General features: G+C 39.7%; 1 protein-coding gene across 2 annotated transcripts in view; it reads left to right on the forward strand.

Annotated features, from left to right (window-relative positions):
* Positions 1-5,152: 5,152 nt before the first annotated feature.
* The window catches only part of UVRAG (UV radiation resistance associated), a 383,712-nt gene continuing 367,299 nt past the window's right edge, over positions 5,153-21,565 (forward strand). Inside the window, exon 1 of one of the 2 annotated variants that reach the window (XM_074216910.1) lies at positions 5,153-5,474. In XM_074216910.1, coding sequence (XP_074073011.1) covers positions 5,364-5,474 — 111 coding nt within the window. In that variant the 5' untranslated portion in view covers positions 5,153-5,363. The remainder of the gene's footprint in view (positions 5,475-21,565) is intronic. The other variant, XM_074216911.1, reaches the window with a different exon arrangement.

Raw genomic sequence — 21,565 nt, forward strand, 5'->3', positions numbered from 1 at the left:
TATCTGAGTTGTATCATCTGCCTATCTGAGATTGTTGATATTTCTCCTGGCAACCTTAGTTTCAGCTTTTGATTCATTCAGCCTGGTAGTTCAATAATGTACTCTACTTAGGAGTTAAATAAAGTGACAATATGCAGCTTTATCATACTCTTTCCCAATATTAAACCAATTAGTTGTTCCATGTCTAGTTCTGTTTCTTTTTGGCCTGCATACAGGTTCCTCAGGAGACAGGTAAGATGATCTAGTATTCTCATGTCTTTTAACACTTGCCACAGTTTATTGTGATCCACACTCAAAGTTTGGTGTAGTCAGTAAAGCAGAGGCAGATGTTTTTCTGAAGCTCCCTTGCTTTCTCCACTGAATGCTGGCAATTTGGTCTCCAGTTCCTTGGCATCTTCAAAACCTAGCCTACCCCTTCTAGTAATTCTTGGTTCACATATTGCTGAATCCTACCCAGGAGAATCTTAAGCATAACCTTGTTGGTATGTAAAATGAGTGCAACTACAGTAATTTTAAACAATCCTTGGCATTGCTTTTCTTATGGCCTGGGACAGAAACTGTTTTTATCTAATCCAGTGACCACTGTTTGTTTTCCAAATTTGCTGCCATATTGAGTGTAGCACTTTAAAAGCATTTTCTTATAGGGTTTTAAATAGTTCAATGGGCCTCAATCACCTCCAATTGTTAGCAATATTTCTTAGAGCTCATTTGATTTCTTTCTCCAAGAAGTTTGACTCTGGATCATTGGTAACATTAAGATCTTTCTTGTATTGTTCTTTTGTGTATTTTTGCCTCCTTTTCTTAATCCCTTCTATTTATGTTAAATCCTCCATTTTTGTCTTTTATCACATCCTTTTTGCATGACACTTTCCCTTTCTTGAAAAGATCTCTTGTTTTCTTCATTTTATTGTTTTCTTCCATTTCTTTGCATTGCTCATTCCTTGCTATTCTCTAGAATTCTTCATTCAGTTGGATATATCTTTCCCTTTCTCCCTTTCTTTTAGCTCTCCTTTCAACAGATTTTTGTATAGCTTGATCAGATATCTATCTTGCTTTTTTGCTCTTCTTTTTCTTTGGACTTTTTTGTTGCTGCCTTCAGTACAATACTGCAAAACTTTATAAGTGATTGGAGAAGGAAATGGCAAACCACTTCTATGGTCAACACTAAAATGATAGAAGATATGTCATAGGAAGATGAGTTTCTCATATTGGAAGGTTTCCAATAGTCTTCTGGGGAAGAACAAAGGACAACTACAATAGTTTAAGTACTAATTAAGCAGTTGAGCCAAAGCCAAAAAGGAGATCAGCTATAGAAGCATCTGATGACAGAAGGAAAGTCCAATACTTTAAAAACCAGGATTACAGAGGAACCTGAAATGTAAGTTCTATGAACCGGGGTAAACTGGATGTAATTAGCTAGGAGACAGAAAGATTAAGCATCAGCATCTTGGGTGTAGATGAACTTAAATGAATAGGATTGTGTGGATTTAATTCTGGTGATTGTTACATATGATGCTATAGGCAAGAATCCTTTAGAAGAAATGGGAGTAGTCCTCATAATCAGTAAAATGGTAAGAAAGTTAACTCAGTTAAAAAAACACTTTTCCAATAATTGAAAAGGTGACTCTACACATGGACCTCACCAGAAGGTCAATATAGAAATTAGCTTGATTACATTCTTTATAGTCAAAGGTGGAGAGGTCTATACAGTCATTTAAAACAAGACCTGGAGCTGACTTTGGCTCAGATCATGAGTTTCTTATTGTAAAATTCAGACTTAAATTGAAGAGAATTGGGGAAACTATTAGACCATACAGGTAAGACTTAAGTGACAACCCTTATTAATATGAAGTGGAGATGATGAATGCTGCTGTTTGTCCTTCATTCTTGAAGGACATCAGGAAAGTGATGCCTTGACAAGCACATGAATTGGATTTTAGTGAGGAGGTGCTGTGCTAAGTCACCAGTCTCACTCCAGAGCCATCTGAGTCCAGTGACCAGATAGGAATCAGGATGACTGGAGATGACCCTGGATGGGAGGTCATCAGGTTAAGTGACTTTCCCAAGGTCACACAGCTAATAAGAGGCTGGATTCCAATTCCTGTTCTCTTGACTCTTGCTCTAATCCACTATGCCACCTAGCTGCCTGATGATGGATAGATTTAAGGGATTACATCTAGTAGACAGAGCACCTGAAGATCTGTGTAAAAGAGGTTTGCAATAGCATACCAGAGGAAGCCACAAAAATAAAGAAAGCAAAATGACTCTCTATTGAGGCTTTATATATTTAGTTCACATGACTGCCAAATAAATTTCCTTTAATCAAAAGCCTGACAATGTCACCTCCTTCCTCCCATTCAGTGAATTCCAGTGATTCTCCACTACCTCCAGAATCAAACAGAAGTATTGATGATATTGCTAATCAAATTTTTACTGAGCTGATCTCTACCCTGGGTTTGATAGAGCAGGCCAGAGAGAGTGGTAGCAATGGACTGATTTGTAAATTGTGGGATTTCTCCTGATACAAGCTTCATCTTGCTGTAGAGACTATATACATGATCATAAGGGGAAAGGGAGGGCATCGGTAGATCATAGAGTAATCAGTTTTGGGGATTCAGTGACCTTCCCTGTAAGCCCACCCTTTAGGACAAGACAACAATTAATCTGTCCTGACCATCCAAGTAGAACAACACTGGTATTCTCAAATCCTGTGGAAATGACCAAGTTGTGGCTACCCCATTATTCTGCTTGGTAATAAAACGGGGCTTGGGTACAGAATAGGTAATACTGATTCACTTCATTTAACATTGGCAAGTATAGGTCAGGGAAAAATCTCAGGACCTGTCATGATTGAGGAATTGATCCCTATTGCTGTGTTTTGATTGTTTCCTAGGATGAGTTTGCCTTGAAAAGGATCTCTAAAAACTAAATTATTATTATTATTAAATTTATTACAAAAATCATATCAGTATAAAGATCATAACTCTTGACAGTGTTTAAAATTTTTCACAACCTAATTCTTTCTTGCCTTATGCACTATATGTTGACTGTTTCTCACTCAATACTGCTTTTCCCATCTTGGCCCTGGCTGTCCCCTTTGCCTGGAATGTTCCTCCTCTTTATCTCCACCTCTTAGAATTCTGACTTTCATTAAGACCCAGAGCAAAGGCTGTTTTTGCTCTTTCTTCATATCCCCAATATCTAGTACATTTCATATTACATAGCAAGAACTTAACAAATTCTTTTTTGATTTCTTTTTATGAGACCTTTCCTTCTATGTTTAACTTCCTTGGGACTATTTGTTCTTTCAAAAAATCATTAAGTTGGGGTGGCTAGGTGGTGCAGTGGATAGAGCATCTTCCTTGGAGTCAGGAGTACTTGAGTTCAAATATGGCCTCAGACAATTACCTAGGCTGTGTGGCCTTGGGCAAGCCACTGCACCCCATTTCCTTGCAACCCCCCCCACCAATAGCACTTGTTTGGAGGCAGCACTGGCCCTGGTGTCAGGAGGACTTGAGTTCAAATCCAACCTCAGACACTTAATAATGACCTAGCTGTGTGACCTCAGGCAAGTCACTTCATACTATTGCCTTGCAAAAAAGCAAAAGAAAAAAGTGCTTGTTTTAAGCATTCCTTTGGAACTTGAAAGGGAGAACCATGTACAAGAAAAGAATTAGTTATTGTTTCTACTCCAAAAATAGCAAGTTTAGGGGGAAGCTAGGTGGTGCAGTGAATAGAGCACCAGTCCTGAAGTCAGGAGAACTTGAGTTCAAATCCAGCCTCAGACACTGAATTGCCTACCTGTGTGGCCTTGGGCAAGTCACTTAACCCCATTGCTTTAAATAAAAAAAAACTTAAAAAAAAAAGAATAGCAAGTTTGGCAGCAGAGATTTTGTAATGGATGTTGTGGGGGGAAGACTGGAAAGTTAGGGTGAGGGCTAGAGTACCAGGCTGGGAAAGTTTTTTTATATTTGATTTAGCTTTGGAGGCGGAAGATGTAGGTTTATCGTATCACAGGATTTGGACTTAACAAGAACTTTAGAGGTCATCTAGTCCAATTCCATTTTATAGATAAAGAAACTGGAATCCAGGAGATACCAGAGGTCTTGCTTAGGGGCTCACAGGGTAAGTATCCGGCAAGATTGGGATTTAAACCAAGTCTCCAATTCAAACTCTATTTCTTTTTTCCGTCCCAGTAAGTAGCTTCATGAGGTAGGTCCTCAGTAGCTGTGTGACCCGGGGCCGCAGTCCCTCTTTTTTATAAAACCTGGATAAAGAAATACTTTGCACACTAGCCAGCTACTGAGGGGTGTCAGCTTTATCGCGCTTAGATGGGCTGTTCGGTCAGATTGCAGGCTCTTCTGGAAGCTTCTACGAGGCTTGTCCTGGTAACTGAGGCTTGGAACGTGGAGTGGCCCCCGCGGTCTCCGAGCCCGCACATCCACGGACGGTGATCACGTGCCAGGCAGCGGGGCTCGGCGGGGCCGGCTAGTCCGGGGCTGCCTAGTCCGGGTCCGCGCGGCGGGGCCGGCTAGTCCAGGTCCGCGCGGCGGGGCCGGCTAGTCCGGGGCTGCCTAGTCCGGGTCCGCGCGGCGGGGCCGGCTAGTCCAGGTCCGCGCGGCGCGGCCGCCGGGCCCCACGTGTCTTCTAGCACCCAGGGCTGCCTGAGCCGGCTACCTTTCTCGGTCCCGCCTCTCTCCCTAGGTGGCGCGTTACTATGGCAACTCTGTCCGGGCGGAAGTGGCTCGGAATATAGACTGTCATTACTCGGGTGACGCTACGGGCCACCCGCACGTGACAGGGGAGCCCCAGAGCGCTCCTCCTTCGACCCCTTCAGTTCTTGCCTCTCTCGCCCCTTTGCTTCGAGCGACGGCGACCTCGACCAATAAGCCAACGGCTCCTGTCCCGAGGCTCTGCCCTCGCGGGAGGCCGCTGACCAATCAAAACCCGCCCCCCCCCGGTTTCGGTCTCGCTCGAGCGACGCAATTTAGGCCGCTCGGTGGCTTCCTTTCCCCTCCCCGCTTCCCGGTCCTCCTCGGGAGTGATCGACGGGGCGCCTGTCCAATAGCGGGGCCCCGAGGCCGCCTGTGGTCCCGCCCCCGGTGGAGCCGGGCCAATGAGCGCTCCGGCTCTCGGCAGCGGCCGGCCCGGGAGAAAGGTTTTGCACTGCGGTCCTCTGGCCCTTCCGTGAGGAGCGGTGGCGGCGGCCCGGAGGGGACCCGTCGGCCGGCTGCCGGGGCCGCCGGGGAGGCCAGCGCGCCGGAGGAGGCGGGAGCAGGAAGAGCGGCAGGAGGCGGAGCGGGCCGCGGGGCGCGGATGCGGGAGAGGCGCGGGCGCCAGCGCGGGGCAGCCCCGGGCTCGCCATGAGCGGCTCGGCCGCCGCCGCCTCGCCCGGGAGCGGGGCGTCCCCGCCGGCGCCGGGCCCCGCCGCCGCCCCGTCCAGGGCTCTGCATGTGGAGCTGCCGTCGCAGCAGGTGAGCGCGGCCGCGCTCCCCGAGGGAGGCCGCCCCGTCCTCGGCCCTCCCCAGCCCCCCGCTGCGGGCCCTGAGCCCCGGGGCGCCCCCCCGCCCCCAGGGGCACCCCTTCCCCTCCGGGCTGCATAGCCGCCCCCCCGCCCGGCTTCGTGGTTATTCCTCTGCCCCCCCCCCCCACGTCGGCCCCGGCCTCCCCGGCGCCCTTCCCCGCCCCATCCCTCCGTGCACCTCCCCGACCCCCCACTTTCCCCTTCGTGCCACCCCCCGGGGCTTCACAGTCACCCACCCTTTACTCTAGTCCCGTAGTCACCTTTAAGGCTTCACAGCTGCCCCCCATACACACACGCCGCCTTTCTCTAGCTTTCACCCCCCCCAGCCCCCTTTCCTCCCCACTGCCCTCTGAGGACTCGCCCTGGTCACCACCCGTCCCCCGAACGCTGCCCTCCAGCCTGGTCCTCGCGGGGGGTGGGAGCCTGGTGGTGCCCTCTGTGATCCTCAGGCCCACACTGCTCATAGGAACTTGTGGGTGACCTCTCCTCCCTAAGGGAGCTAGCTCTAAAGGAGACCCGTTAGTGCCCCCCGAGAGTCACCCAACCCAGGGATCTCTACCGTTCCATGAGGGTCACCTTTCTCCTTGGATACTTCAGGGTGGTGAGGTGGCGGTGGTTGAAGTGGGGGTGTTCTCTAGAGATCCCTTCTCCCTGTGGAGGGGGTCAGGATCCTTACCTCACATTGCTGAATGTGATTTCATCATGCCTTCTGGGTCTCAGCCTTTTTGGAGTGATTCCTCTCTTGCCTCATTCCCCAACTTAAGGATTCCAAGTGGGTATTTAAGAGCATACAGATGAAGGGGGTGGGTGGGGGAATGAAATGAAAGAAGTGATTATGAGAGGAGGGGAGGTGTGTGGTGTGATGGAGGCAGCGTGCTGTACAATAACAATCTTAACTATTAGAAGGTATTTTCCTTTGCTTGGGGTGGGTGGGTAGGAGCTTTGGAATTGAAGGTAGGAGAGCCCCATCTCTGCTGGCTTGTTAGCATTCCGACCTTGGGCAAGTCCCTCAGCCTCTCTCTGCCTTCACTTTCTTATTTGTAAATTGAGAGGTTGTGGGACTAGATGATTTCTTTTTTTTTTTTTTTTGCCAGGCAATGGGGTTAAGTGGCTTGCCCAAGGCCACACAGCTAAGTAATTATTAAGTGTCTGAGGTCGGATTTGAACCCAGGTACCCCTGACTCCAGGGCCGGTGCTCTTATCCACTGAGCCACCTAGCCATCCCCCGGACTAGATGATTTCTAAGGGTCGTTCTAGCTTCAAGATACTTAAGGGAAGGGATTGGTGAAATTGCTGGTGAGGAGTGTAGGAATGAAAGACAACTCAGGTGTAGTTAGAGAAAGTGGATCAAGAAGATTTAAGATGAAGGAGATTTGAGGTGAGGTAAGGGAGAGAGAAAGGGAAGAGAGCAACTTAGAAGATCTTTCTGAAAAGTATTAAGTTTCACTTTCAAGTATTACAAGAACATCTCAAACAGATTAGATAGCAGGGTTTTGGTAGTTTTTGAGGTTCTTGCAAGTGAAATTCTGTGATTTTTGGCTGTTTTTACTATTTATCAAATTCTTGGGACCTTAGCTAAGTGTTGAATGCCATACAAATGCTTAGTATGGCTATAGCATCTTCCTTAGGTGTCATCCTTTTGGAATGTTTTGGATGGCTATATTGAAGACTCCATGAGTTTTTTGCTTTGGAAAGCAAACATAGCTCACCATCTGGTTTGGAATGCTCAGGTTTCTAGGTTTGGTATGAAATGCTTTTTTTTTTTTTTTTGCTTGCTTTTTGCAAGGCAATGGAGTTAAATGACTTGCCTAAGGCCATACAGCTAGGCACTTATTGTCTGAGGTCTAATTTGAACTCAGGTCCTCCTGATTCCAGGGTTGGTGCTCTATCCATTGCACCACCTACTTCCCCCCTCCAAATGCCTTTTTATTTTTTATTTTTTTAGGTTTTTGCAAGGCAAATGGGGTTAAGTGGCTTGCCCAAGGCCAAACAGCTAGTTAATTATTAAGTGTCTGAGACCGGATTTGAACCCAGGTACTCCTGACTCCAGGGCTGGTGCTTTATCCACCTAGCCACCTCCAATGCCTTTTTAAAGGTATTGCTTCTTTGTTTCTTTGCTTTTTTTTTTGCCCACTCACAGCCAGGGCCTCGTTCTTTTTGTGCTGGTAAAAAATATATTGAATTTAATATCCTAAGAGTTGATACTTGATTTTAAATCCCATTCCTGTCTTAATTGTGGGGTTTTAAAAAATGTATAGATTAAAATCATGACACCTGACTAAAAGGCAATATTAATCTCTAAACTTTTGTAGCCATTGCAAAAGCTTAAGTTTATAAATATGTATTTTAGTAAGTAATATTTTACTTGCCATTCTTTTTTTTGATTTTACAAAATCTTTATTTTGGAGGGGATCAAATTCAGATGGAGAGACTGAGACACATAGAAATTGAGTGATTTACTCACAGGTATGCAGGATAAGGAGGAGGTAGAATTGAGTTTCTTCATGATTATTAGGTCTTCTGACTTCAAGTTCTGCCATCTTTCTAATCCATGAAGTCTTTCTCATTGTTCTGACTGTGTAAAACCTAGGGTCTAATCTCCAAGGTCTCTTCTAGCCCTAAAGTTCTATGCTTCTCTAATGAAATTGCTCATTCTTGGCCTTTAAGTGGGATATGGTCTTAGCTATTCACTTATTTGTAAGTGTCTAGTTGAAATTGTAGAGATTATCAGTACTTAAAAATCTCTAGTTTAGGTTTATAATTAACCAGTGGTTGTAAGCTTTTTTTTTTGTCAAGACAATGGGGTTAAGTGAGTTGCCCAAAGTCACACAGCTAAGTCGGTATTAAGCGCCTGATTCCGAAATTGAACTCAGATCCTTCTGACCCCTGCTCTATCTACTGAGCCACGTAGCTGCCCTGGTTGTGAACTTTTAAAAGCTATATTGACATTATAAATTATTATAGTATAAAAGGCACCACAATGTTCTTTTTTTTAATGTCCTTCTAGGTGAGAAAATGGTAGTGAACTTATGGTAGTCATTTCACATCTGAGAACTTTTCCTCTGAACCTCTTTTAGCATGATGGAAAACAAAATGAGGCCATGGCTGTGGGTGGGCAGAGGTGCAATACCTTTTTAAAGATGTCTCATACCAATCTTAGAAACCTGATCATTCCAACCCAGATGGTCCTTTGAGGACCTTAGATTTGAAAGTGATGAAAATTCACCAGAAGTATGAAACAGTCAACCAACTTTTAGACACTACTAATAATTGCTTATATTTGTATGACATTAATACTTTGCAAAGCACTTTCCTTATAAAGACTTGAGATAGTCCAAGTATCATTGATGCCATTCTACAGAGGAATAAAAGGAGGTTGGCCTCTAAAAATGACTTGTCAATGGTCACACAGTTAATGGCAGAGCTGGGAACTGAACTTAGGTCTTCTTACTCCAAATTAACTTTTCTTTCTGTAAAAAGGCTACATTTGAAGTAGTATTCAGAGTAGCTAGAGAGCTGGTCTGCTAGTTCAGGATGCCCTGGTTCAAGCGCCCATCCTGGTACTCACTCTTCATGTGACCCAGGCAACTTTCTAAGACTGAGTGGCAGAAAAGGTGCCCATTAGCCTTGTTGGATCCTGTAGGAGCTCTTTATGTGGATGAAATCATGCTTCCAAGCAAAAACAAATTAACAAAAGATTAGCCTACTAGTATACAACACTTTACATTTTATAAAAATGCTTTTTTCAGTAAAGATTGGGTAATTCACTTAACCAACCATTTTTCAAGTCCAGCTTTGTGTAGATGGTTGTGCCTGGCTGAGAAAAAGTCAAAGTTCATATAAGACAATGCTCTTCTTTTATGGAACTTAGAGTGTCTGTTGGGGGGGAGGGGAGATTTGACCATGTTCCAATAACTATAATATATAATTACCTAAGGAGGCATTGAGAAAACAAATGAGATAAGGTCAGAGCTGGAAAAGGGTTTACCCACAGTCTCATTGCATGTCAGTAGAAGAGCCAGGATAAAGTCTTCGGCTCAGGGCTTCTCATTCCCATTTTCCATTTCTAATTCAGTTTTGATAATAAACCACTTTTGCTTTTGTCTCTCTTACTGTTCCTTCATAGACACTGAAATTAGTCTTTTGTTAGGTATGGTTTCCCTGTTGAATCCACTGCAATGCCAGGAATAATGTGACTTTTAATATATTATGAGCATATAATACCTTGTCTAATGTCATTAATTCGTTCTGCAAAAACATGGCAGATCAAACAGGTCATTTTCTTTTTTCCTTTTTTTCTGTGAGAGGTGATTTTATTTTTTCCCTTTACCAACAGATTTTTCTTATTTAATATTTTATTTTTCAAGGTCATTTTTCCTAAAAATTGTTCTAAATAGGCAGTTGTGTGAATAATGTGATAAATAATCATTAAAAGTTTATTTCTGTACTCATGAATCTTGCAGTATCTTGGAGGGGATAAGATACTAACACAGATAGTTTCCACTTTTAGACAGTTCTAATGGGAGGTGTAGAGTGGGAGAGAGGATGCTCCTGCCATAAAAGGAAACATGGGACAAGACATGGATGTAGGGAAGGATAAAACATATTTGGGTGATTATTCCATTTTGGTTGAAGCTCAGAGTTCAGGAAGGTCAGTAAAATGACATAACACTGGAAAGGTAGGATGGCACCAGAATGCTAGGTAAAGGAATGTGAATTTTATTTCCTAGGGAGGTTATTAAAGTTTTAAAGGAAAGGCGTGATATAGCCCGATTGTAGAGGACAGAGTGAAGTTGGAAAGGCATATTAGGGTTTTTTTTTTTGTCATAATATCGGTGAATAATAATGAAGGTCTGTTGGTGGTAGCAAGGGAGGGATTTGAAAGAGATTGTAAGGTTATGATTACTAGGTTTTGGTCATCATTTGCCCAATGATTTTCTTTAAAAACATGTGACAGTGTTACTCTCCTACAGAATAGTTCCCTGATGCCTCTTGAATAGAACATATATACTTCTATTTAACTTTTCAAGCCTTTTAGAGCTTGGTTCTACATTATTTTTCGAGTTTCATTGAAAATTTTCGACTTCTTTTCCCATACCCTGAGATCTAGTCAAACGAGTTTTTTCTTCTGTTTTTCATGCATGAAACTTCATCTCCCATTATCATGCCTTTGTTCTGACTGGAATGCATTTCCCTCCTCATATCTGCCTCATAGAATTTCTCTTTCTTCAAGACATAGCTCAGACATTTTTTTTAGGGTTTTTTTTTTTGCAAGGCAAATGGGTAAGTGGCTTGCCCAAGGCCACACAGCTAGGTAATTATTAAGTGTCTGAGACCAGATTTGAACCCAGGTATTCCTGACTCCAAGGCCCGTGCTTTATCTACTATGCCACCTAACCTCCCCTCAGACTTTTTTTTTTTAACATATCTTTCCTGCTCTTTCATTCCATGAAGATATTAATGAACTCTCTACCTCAGTACTGTGTATCTTTATTGTCTTTTTATTCTTATATACTGGTTTGTGTCCTTGTTGTCTCCTCCAATTAAATTCCATGTTTCTTGGGAGTAGGGATTGTTTCATTCTTTGTATCCTCAGCACTCTCTGTGCACAGTACAGGCATGGTGCAGAATAGATGCTTAAGAACTGTTGTATTGATTGATTAATTGGATATGAGTGGGTAGGGTTGAGAGAAGACTAAACATGAAGTTTTTGTGCATGGAAAATTTGGTGAATAGCATTTCTACAGAGAGAAATAGGTTAAAGAAAGGAGTCTACATTTAGGGGAATAGATGATATAGTTCTATCTTCAATTTGAGTGACTGATGAAACATTGTATTAGACAAATTCTGTAGGCATTTTGATTTGGGATTGGGGAAGTCAGAAATAGGTTAGAGTTAGTGATAAAAATTAGGGAAACAGATACAAAGAAATAGTAGTTTAAAGCCACAAATAAATAAGATTGCTAAGAAAAGGTGTAGAGAGAAAAGAATGCCAAGGTCAGAATATTGGGGAACGTTCATGTCAAGAAGTAGGATGAATGTAGTGTCTCTGAAGCCAAGATGGATCCACAGAAGAGGAGTACTTAATATGTTAGACACGCTAGAAAGGTCAAAGAGAGTGAAACCTGAAAGAAAAAAAAACAAAAACGAGCACTTCTTGTGTTTAAGTTTTAGGAGTCTGGTATTGGCTTTTGATAAGTTTCAGTAGAGTGGTAGGGGAGAAATTAGACTGCAAGGAATTATAGAAGGTGAGGCATTTATTTATTTATTGTACTGACTTGACAGAAGACAATTATGTGAAAAGGAGAGGAAAGAGATGGAAACTTTTCTGGATGATTAGATAGATTAAAGGAAGACTTTTCCTAGGATAGGGGATGGTTAATATTAAATAAGTTTTTAGGCAGAGAGAGAGACACTAGTTAGTGGAGACAGAGAGATGGAAAGTACATGATGGAAAAGGAAAAACTGAGCAAACTTATGTAGGAGTAAGGAAAGAATTAGATCCTGGTTCTGGTGGAAGGATTAATCTTATTGTTATGGGAGGGTTTAGGTGAGGTTAGGTTGGACTTGGTTTCTAATGTTTTAATGAGGTGGTTGTGCAGTTCTATGATCAGGGTAAATACCTGTAATTAATGAAGATGTTTTGTCCCAAGTTCCTTTAGCTCTTGTTAGTAACAAACAAGATAAGATGAATACAGTAATTTAGCAAGTTTGAGAAACTCAAAGATGACACCAGCATCTTAGTTACATTATTTCTTCTTGATAGGCAGGTTTGCTTCAGACAGTGGCATCAGTCAGGTTTGACCTTTTTGATAAATTACATTATACTTCATGAGAAAATGTTTTCATTTTTTCCTTATAAGAAAAAGATAACTTGATTTTTGGTTCATATATGAATATTTTTCTCTAGCATAGTTACAACTCAAACTATATAGCATGAAACTAAGAAGTGAAACTCCCTTAATAGAACGAGAATAGAACTGAAATGAATCAGTGGAACCTTAATGATGTGAGAAGACGAAAAAGTTTTCTTAACTGGTTTTCAAACAAACTTTTTTACGAAAGAAGAGAAAAAGCATATTTGAAAGATCTCCTATTTTAAGAAGCATGTAAATTGAGATGTTAATTAGAAATACTTTGGATTATTTCAGGAGGATATAAAAAATCTCTTCCATAATATGTGAACAAAGTTTCTTTCAAATTGCTTTGTTCAGCAGTTGCATTGCAGTGTTAGATTAGAGGGACAGAAGAACATATAGAAAATTGAAAGCTTGAAATTGGACCTTCATATATGGGCTTTACTCCTTTATACACTAAGTATCAAATAACCTTGTTTCCAACTTCCTTTGAGAGGGGTACATGTATGCACAGAATTAAAGAATTTAGAATGGGAAAAGGCCTTAGGGATCATCTAGTCCTGGAGTTTTTAATCTTTCTTGTGTCATAGACCCTTTTGGCAGTTAGGCGAAGCCTAAATAGATCCTTTCTCAAAAATGTTTTAAAATGCATCCAATGAATCATATAGAATTACAAAAGAAGCCAGTTATATTGAAATATAATTATCAATATACTGTAAGCAAGTTCATAGATCAAGATTACAGTTCCTAGATTAAGGTTAAGAATTCTGATCTAATGTGATTCTCATTATATTCTCTTATTTCTCAAGCTATCTCTTCCTTAGCTATCCCTAACTTTCCTTCCCATGTAAGATTGCTGTTGGTATGGATTCTTAGACCAGAAGACCATCTGCACCTAGGGCAGGACCCAGCATAATAAGTATTTATTGTATATATTGGGAAGAATTATGGTATAGTGGGAAGAGTACTGGTCTTGGAGTATAGAGAAGTCTGGCTTAAAATTCTACCTCATATGCTTGGTAACCTCCTTGGGGAAAATAATTTAGCTTTTTAAAACCTCACTTTGTTTCCAGTGATAATAAGAATTAAGAGTTGTTATATGGTTGTTGTGAGGGTCAAATGAGATGTAGTATTTTGCACACTGTAGACATTTTTACACTCATTATAGTAGTTGTTTGCAATAGAATTGAGCATAATGATGATCAAAGTGAAACAAGCACACAAAAACCCACAATGACTATGATCCATTTTTCATTTTGTTTTATTCCTTTCTGAGTGTATGTCTGTGAAGCTGGTGGATTGCCTTTGGCCCACTCTTATCAGCTTCTCAAAAGGTGCTCCCTGAGAAGTTGAATGTGAAACATTGTCTAAGTAAAAGTGGGGGATTGAATTTTTGTGAGTCTCTTCCTCTCAAGAAAGAATGACAGCTCTGCCACAATTTATGTGTTGAAGCAATTTCAGTACATAGTTGCTGTGTTTTAATGTTACTGTCCAGTGTGAGTTAGAACTGAGCTGATACATAAGGGTAATTTAGAAGCTTTTTTAGAAGAGGAATTGTGTACTTTCAATTCTGCCTTTGTGCTTTTCAAAGGGTGTGAAGTACCAGGTGTTCAGGATGAATTTTAAAGGATCACACTTGCTAATTAGTAATTGGTTTCAGTACAATACAATTCCATACAAAATTGCATACAAAATATCTTTTCCAATCCTTTTGAGTTGACTTTGAAAAGCATATTTCAGTTGAAAGATTCTGACAACAAATATATGCTTTTGTTTGCAAACTGGTCACATGTAGTCAAGTGATGTATAAAGTGTTGATATATTTTTTCTCAGAGATCAAAAGAGATGTTGGTGGCCTTTAGAAAAAAGGTCTATGTATACAGTGAACTGTGACTCAAGTGTTAATTGGGAAAGACTACAAAGTTTAGTGTTTACAATATTATTGTAGTTTTTATATGGTTTATCTTAGTCTAAAGACATCATCAGGAATAAAAAGTAAGGATAGCTGAGAGAGAGATAAGATTTGATTTAAATAAAATACCTCATAGGATTGTTGTCAAGCCCAATGAGATAATGTCAGCTATTACTGATTTCAGTCTATTAGCATGCATTTACTAACCACCTGTTTACTCACTGGAGGTTGCCTTTGATTGCTCTTAAAGTCCCTTCCATGACCTTGTTTCTAGCTTCCTGTCTGGGCCTGGCATTATCACCTTATGAATAAGATCATGTGATGTAATAAGTGCAGAGTTGAACCTAGAACCCAGATTTCCTTGCTCTTAATCCATTGTTTTCTCTATAATACAGTGCTGCTTAGTGGCAATACTAATCTTTGCCCGGGGAAAAAAACCTTTTGAGTTATAATTTATTCTCTTTTCCTCCATGTAGGAAATTAATTCTTGTTGACTATTCCTTCCTTGTTTTTTTTTTGGACCCCTAGTATTTCTATAATCAAGGCTCCTATGATCCCATTCCTGGCTTACTTTCCTATCCACCTTTGCCTGGATTGGCAGTCACATCAGGAATAAAAAGTACTTCCTCTTTTCCATTTAGATGAATTTCTGATTTCCAGAAAAGTTTAGCCACTTTCTACTTGAGGTCTTTCCTGATAATTCCAGTTTCCCCCCTCTCTTTGAAGTTATCTTGTGTTTATTTTGTATCAGGTAGAATATAAACTCCTTGAGGGAAGGGGTTGATTTTTCTTTTTTTCTATTTTTCCTTTGTATCCCAAGCTAGGTGGCATAGTAGATAGAACACAGAACTGGGAAGACTTGAGTGGAAATACATACCCACTAGCTGGGTGACTCTGGGCAAATCACTGAACTCCTTTTAGCACCAGTTTTCTTTTCTGTAAAAATGAAGGAGTTGGACTTGTTGGTTCCAAGGTCCCCTTCTACTTCTAAATTTATGATCTATGAGTTAGTTTATAAGAGTCCCTGTAACATATTGGATGCTTAATATCGATTGATTGTTAAAATAGGCTTCTTTATCTCTGCCTCAGTTCTTTCTTTTGATAATATATCCTACCTGCTGCCACTGCTTTTATCTTTTCATTTTCCTATTCAGAAATCTTCCATGATTCTGAGTTATCTAAAGCATAATCTCCATTTTTTTTTTTTTTTTGCAATTCATTCAAGAACCTGTACAATCAGGACCCAAACTACTTTTCAATTCATCATTATACTGTTTTAAAGCAATAACTTTGTACCAAGCATTTTGGGAATTTAAGACAGACAAAGAAGTCCCTCCTCTCAAGTGGCTTAAGTTCTAATGAGAGACAACATGTAAAAAATATAGACATACACAGAGTAAATGGAAGGTAACATTGAAAGGGGAAAGTTTTGGGGAGGGAGGAACAACTGGGAAAGACACTTTTTAAACTCTCTTAAAGCATATCAGAGTATTGGGGTAACTAATACAAAGGATGTCAAGGTATTGGGGTAACTAATACAGGTGGAATGTTTTCTCCAAGGGAGAGTTAATAGGTTAGTAGAGCTAGAGAGTAAAGGTCATGAAGGGGAAGAGAGAGAGTAACAAGATGGGAAAAGTAAGAAAAGATCAGGTTTTGAATCACTTCAAATGATAAACAAAAGCATTTTGTATTTTATCTTCATGGAACCATTAAAAGTTTTATTGATTTGGGGGAGAACATAGACTTGGGCTTTAGGAAAATATTTTTTTTAATGCTCTCCTAGACAAACTCCTCACTTCAGTCAAATTGGACTATCCAGCTGTCCTTGTTTTTTTTAATATAGCACTCTTCTTGCCTGAAATGCTTAGCCTGGCAAGAATTATGGGAGATATGATTGGTTCCTTTATGGTGCAATGAGTTTTGAACTTGGAGTACAGCTATGCTTAGAATGCAGAACATGATGGCTATATGTATGTTTATTTGTGTGTGTGTGTGTGTGTGTGTGTATATATATATATATATATATATATATATATATATATTTGATTGAGATCTCTGTATTAAAGAAACTATCAATATCATATTCTTTTATAGTAAGAGTCAACTTCAAATATTCTAAATGATAGATCCCAAAACTATTGATTCTGAAAGTAATATATATTATCTAAGCTTTATAGATTGAATCTTAGAATTGAAATAAGAGGGTTAGAAAAAAAGATTGAAGGTACATTGAGTTAGAGTAAGAATATTTATGTGTGGGGTAAAGGGGGATTGTCTTAAAAACAGATCTTCACATAAAAAGGCTTTGCATCTTGATGCAATGATCCAATATTTTTGCCTTCTAGTCTGTTATGAAAATATGGAAAAACTTGCTTTGTACATCTATAAATTGACATCTATTAGAGAAGGTTTTATTTAAATTAGCCTGTGACCTAGACTCTTTAATATTCCTCAGATCCTGGGTTTAACTGGCTGATTCAAAAAAGAGTTGGAACTTAAGCAAGATATGGGTTGTGAATAAGCATGACTTTCTTGTGCTTTTGGGAACTCCTCCACCCTGTCTGTTTAGAGCCAATCCAATGTATCATATTTCCCCATGGATAAGACCAGTTAATATGGGGGGCCCAAAATTTGAAAAAAAAAATGTATTGCATAAAGTTATTGAACTCAAGTTTTATTCATTGTGAAATTCAAGGACCTTCTGCTCATAGCTTTCAGGCATCTTTTGGGTAAGTCTGGTATGTGGACACATGCTTAGTCCATTCCAGTTTATGAACCTGATTGTGTCTCTTTTGAAATCAGTCACTTCTTTTTCATCAGCAATTCTTCTGACTCCTGATGAGCCATCTTTGTGGACACAGGAATTCCAATTGCCCTTTGCCCTTCAATCCATCTCTTCAATTCCCTCTCTAAATTAGGCCTTTTGGCTGACTTGCCACTCATGGCCTTCTGCTGTGGCACTTTCAGTTGGGTTTCTTCTTCCATAGCCAGTCTTGAATTGTTTTCAGTTGGAGGAAGATCAAACTAACATTCAGCAGCACAATTTTCATCCACTTTTGCAAATTGGATCACTTTAAACTTGAATTCAGCACTGTGTGAAAATCTTTTCTCAGCTATTCCTGGGCACAATGTGGCAAAACTTAACCTAATATACTGGTAACAAATGCAAAACAAGTGCAAAGACAAGTGTGAAAAAGCTGGAAATGCAAGTAAAATTATCTACAATCACTATTTAAGATGCTCCCAGTTTTTAGACACCAAATTTTTCAAAAAAGGCTGTGTCTTATACATGGGGAAATACACAGTATACAGTAATTGCCTAACCCTGACTTGTGGAAGTGAAAACCTTTCCCACTGACCTCTTCAGGTTGGCTTCCCTTTTACTCCTTTCTTTTACCTTTTATGGGGTGAAAATAAAGCCACATTTCTCTTCTATTGCCTCCCCCCCTTTTTTTGTTGGGGTTTTTTTTTTTTTTTTTTTTTTTTTTTTTTTTTTTTTTTTTAGGTTTTTGCAAGGCAAATGGGGCTAAGTGGCTGGCCCAAGGCCACACAGCTAGGCAATCACTAAGTGTCTGAGACTGGCCCGAACCCAGGCACTCCTGACTCCAGGGCCGGTGCCCCATCCACTGCACCACCTAGGCCCCCCCCTTTTTTTAACAAACAGTGAAATTCAGGAAAAATATCCATATTGAAAAGACACTGAATGTAAAAATTGCTTGTTTAATTCTTATGGCACTTTGTGTCATGCTTAGTGATTGTCTGAACCACTTTAGCACTTGCAATTTTCTTTTTTTTCTTTTTTTTGCACTTGCAATTTTCTTATGAGCTTATTCTGTGTTCTAGTTCTTACTGTACTTGTTTTATGACATTCCTTGTGAGGACAGGGTCTATTTTTTTTCTTTGTAATCTCACAGGCACAAATTTTTACTTAAGTCGGTGTTGGACTTTTGTCTCCTGTCCTGTATGTTACCCTAAGTTCTTAAAATTTAGATGAGCAGAGCAAGATCTGACTAATCTTAACAACTTGGAAAAACTTCTTTATCAGGTTGAATTTTTCATCCAGAAGTACCAAAATATCAAAAAAGTACTTGATTGAGAATCAATACATGGCTTCATTTTTTAATTCTACCTTTCTTCAACCTCCACTTTCTCCTTTTCTGCCTTAGTTCTTTCATTCCTGACATGAAAGAACTAAACTAGATAATCTCTAAGGCCATTTGAGGCTCTAAAATTTTTGAAGGCTTGATTTTTCTCTTTTATTGTGTTTTTCTTTACTTTAACATTTTATTTTCCAATTATATACAATAGTAATATGTATTCATCATTTTTTCAAGGCTCTGAATTCTTCAATTTCCACCCCCCCCTTCCCTCCCCACCCACAGAAGGCTGTCTGATAGTCTCTACATTGTTTCCATACCATACATTGATGTAAATTGAATGTGTTATAAGAGTAAACATACCCCCCCCCCCCCCCGGAAGAAGATGAGAGACCTCAAGAATAGAGAGAGAGAAAAAAAAATTGTACTTCAGTCTGTGTTCAGATTTCAATGTCACTGACTCTGGGGTGAGTTGCTTTCTTTATCATAAGTCCACCAGAGAAGTTGCTTCAACATTTTTCCTACAGTTGCTATTATTAGATGTATCTCCACTTTATTTCCTCCCCACTCTCATTTATTCTCTCTCTCCTTTCATTCTGACCCTGTCCAAAAATGTGTTGTATCTGAGTATCCTCTCCCTCAATCTTCCCTCTCTTCTATCACCTATCCCCCCCTTCCCTTCCCCCTTATCCCATCCTTCTCATTTTTCTCTAGGGTGAGATAGATTTTCTCACCCTATTAAGTGTGTACATTATTTCCTTTCTGAGCCACTTTTGATGAGAATGAAGGCTCATTCATTCCCCCTTGCCTACTCCCTTTCCACTCCATTGAAAAAGCTTTTTCTTGACTCTTATGTGAAATTTCTTAGCTTCTTCTTCATCTCCTTTTCCTTCCTTCCAGTACCTTCCTTTAGTTGCTGATCGCAACTCCCTCCATTTGTACTTCCCCATTACCATATACTGTATTTTCTCTCTCTCCTTTCACTCTGTCCCTCTTCTTAAATGTGCTGTAGGGTAGCTGAGTGACTTCATCTTTTTTACTATATTATACCATTATATTCTGCTCCTTCCTATGCTCCTAATAGCTAGGCTTGATTTTTCAAGCTCTTCTTTTAATGCTTAAGAAAGTTAATACATACTCTTGCTATTTGATAATGATTGTTATGAGAAAGAAATGAGAGAAAATGGTTGAATTACTCTTTTCTCTGTTTTAATGATATTTGTTCATGCTTAGTTATCCTACTTTTGTCTCTCTTCTTTCTCTCAACCTCTTTTACTGGATTACTGTCCATTTCCCACCCCCCACCCCCCAATCTATGGATATATCCCAAAATAATTTTATGTCAGAGGCCTTTTTCTTTTTCTGTACTTTTTTTGATGATGTCACTGGCTTGTCAATTCACTTATCTCTGACAGATGACTCCCAGTTCTATGTATACAGTTGTAGTCTCTTATGGAGCTCCAGTCCTATATCAATACCCTGGTAATAAGCACTTGATAAATTCTTGTTTTAGGAAGTTTTTGTTGATGTCTTCTGTTTTTTACATTGTCTTACTTATCTCAAACATTTCTCTTTCTCCCTCTCCCCTTCCCAAGAGTCATATACTGTATCACAGATAGTGTTTTTAAATAGAAAAAAAAATCAGTTCATCTGAATTAATACATTGAAAAATTGAGAAAACGTGCAGTGTGTAATACTTGTAGATCTACTACCTCACCAAAGAGGTGGACTGGAGGTGTCCTCTCATCTCTTCTTTTGAGTTCTACTTGATTGTTATAATTTCGTTAGGCTCATTTTAATTTTTTGATGTGTAGTTCTTTCCATTTACATTATTGCTGTATTATTTTCTTGATTCTACTTCACTTTGTGTCAATTCATATATATCTTTCCATGCTTTACATATTCAGCACACATCATTTCTTATAGGACAATAATATTCCATTATCACATGTATCACAATTTCTTTAGCTATTGCTGAATTGATAAACATTTACTTTGTTTCTGACTTTTAGCTGCCATTCAAAAAAGTATTGCTATACATATTTAGAAGTATATAGGGACTTTATCATAAATGACTTCCCTGGCTTATAAGTCCAGTAATGGAATTTCTGGTTCAGAAGGTATGAACTTTTAGTCATTTTATTTGCATAATTCCAAATTGTTTGTTTTCAGAAATGGTTGTACCACTTCACAGCTCTATCAATAATGTATTATTATTGTACCTATCATTCAGTAAACCCTCCAACATTGAATTTTGTCATTTTTTCATTTTTGCCAATTTTCATGGTCTGAGATGAAGTCTTTGTATTTCTCTTATTATTAGGGATTTGGAGCATTCTTTCATAAGATTGTGAGTATTCTGCAATTAGTCTTTTAAGAGAAATTTTTGTTCAAATATCCTTTGTATATTCCACTTATCAGTGGAAGAATGATAATGACTTTATCATTTATTTTTTTAATTCTTTATTTTTATTTTTGTACAAATAATGTTTTTTATACATTACTAAAATATTCTCGTTTAAGATAAACAAATAAAATAAAGGAAAGAGAAAAAAATTAAAATAAAAATAAAAAATAATAATAGGGGCAGCTAGGTGGCGTAGTTGGCAGAGCACCGGCCCTGGAATCAGGAGCACCTGAGCTCAAATCCAGCCCCAGACACCCAACAATCACCCTGTGTGACCCTGGGCAAGCCACCCCAACCCCATTGCCCTTCAAAAAATGAAAAAATACCAATAATAATAATAATAATAATAATAATAATAATAATAATAATAATAATAATAATAATAATAATAATAATAATAATGGCAGCCAGGTGGCGAAGCAGATGGAGCACTGGCCCTGGAGTCAAGAGCACCTGGGTTCAAATCTTGCCTCAGACACTCAACAATCACTCAGCTATATGACCCTGGGCAAGCCACCCAACCCCCTTGCCCTGCAACCCCCCCCAGTAGTAGTAGTAGTAATAATAATAATAATAATAATAATTTAAAAATGTGCTTCTGTGTTCCAACACTACCAGCTCTGTTGCGGGTGGATCACATTCTTTATGATAAATCTATCACAAAAGCTACTTTCATATTTTTCCACTTGTTGCCATTGCTGATTGCAACTCCCTCCATTTGTACTTCCCCATTACCATATACTATATATTCTCTCTCTCCTTTCACTC

The sequence above is a fragment of the Macrotis lagotis genome, chromosome 1 (genome assembly GCF_037893015.1).
Source record: "Macrotis lagotis isolate mMagLag1 chromosome 1, bilby.v1.9.chrom.fasta, whole genome shotgun sequence".
NCBI lineage: Eukaryota > Metazoa > Chordata > Mammalia > Peramelemorphia > Peramelidae > Macrotis > Macrotis lagotis.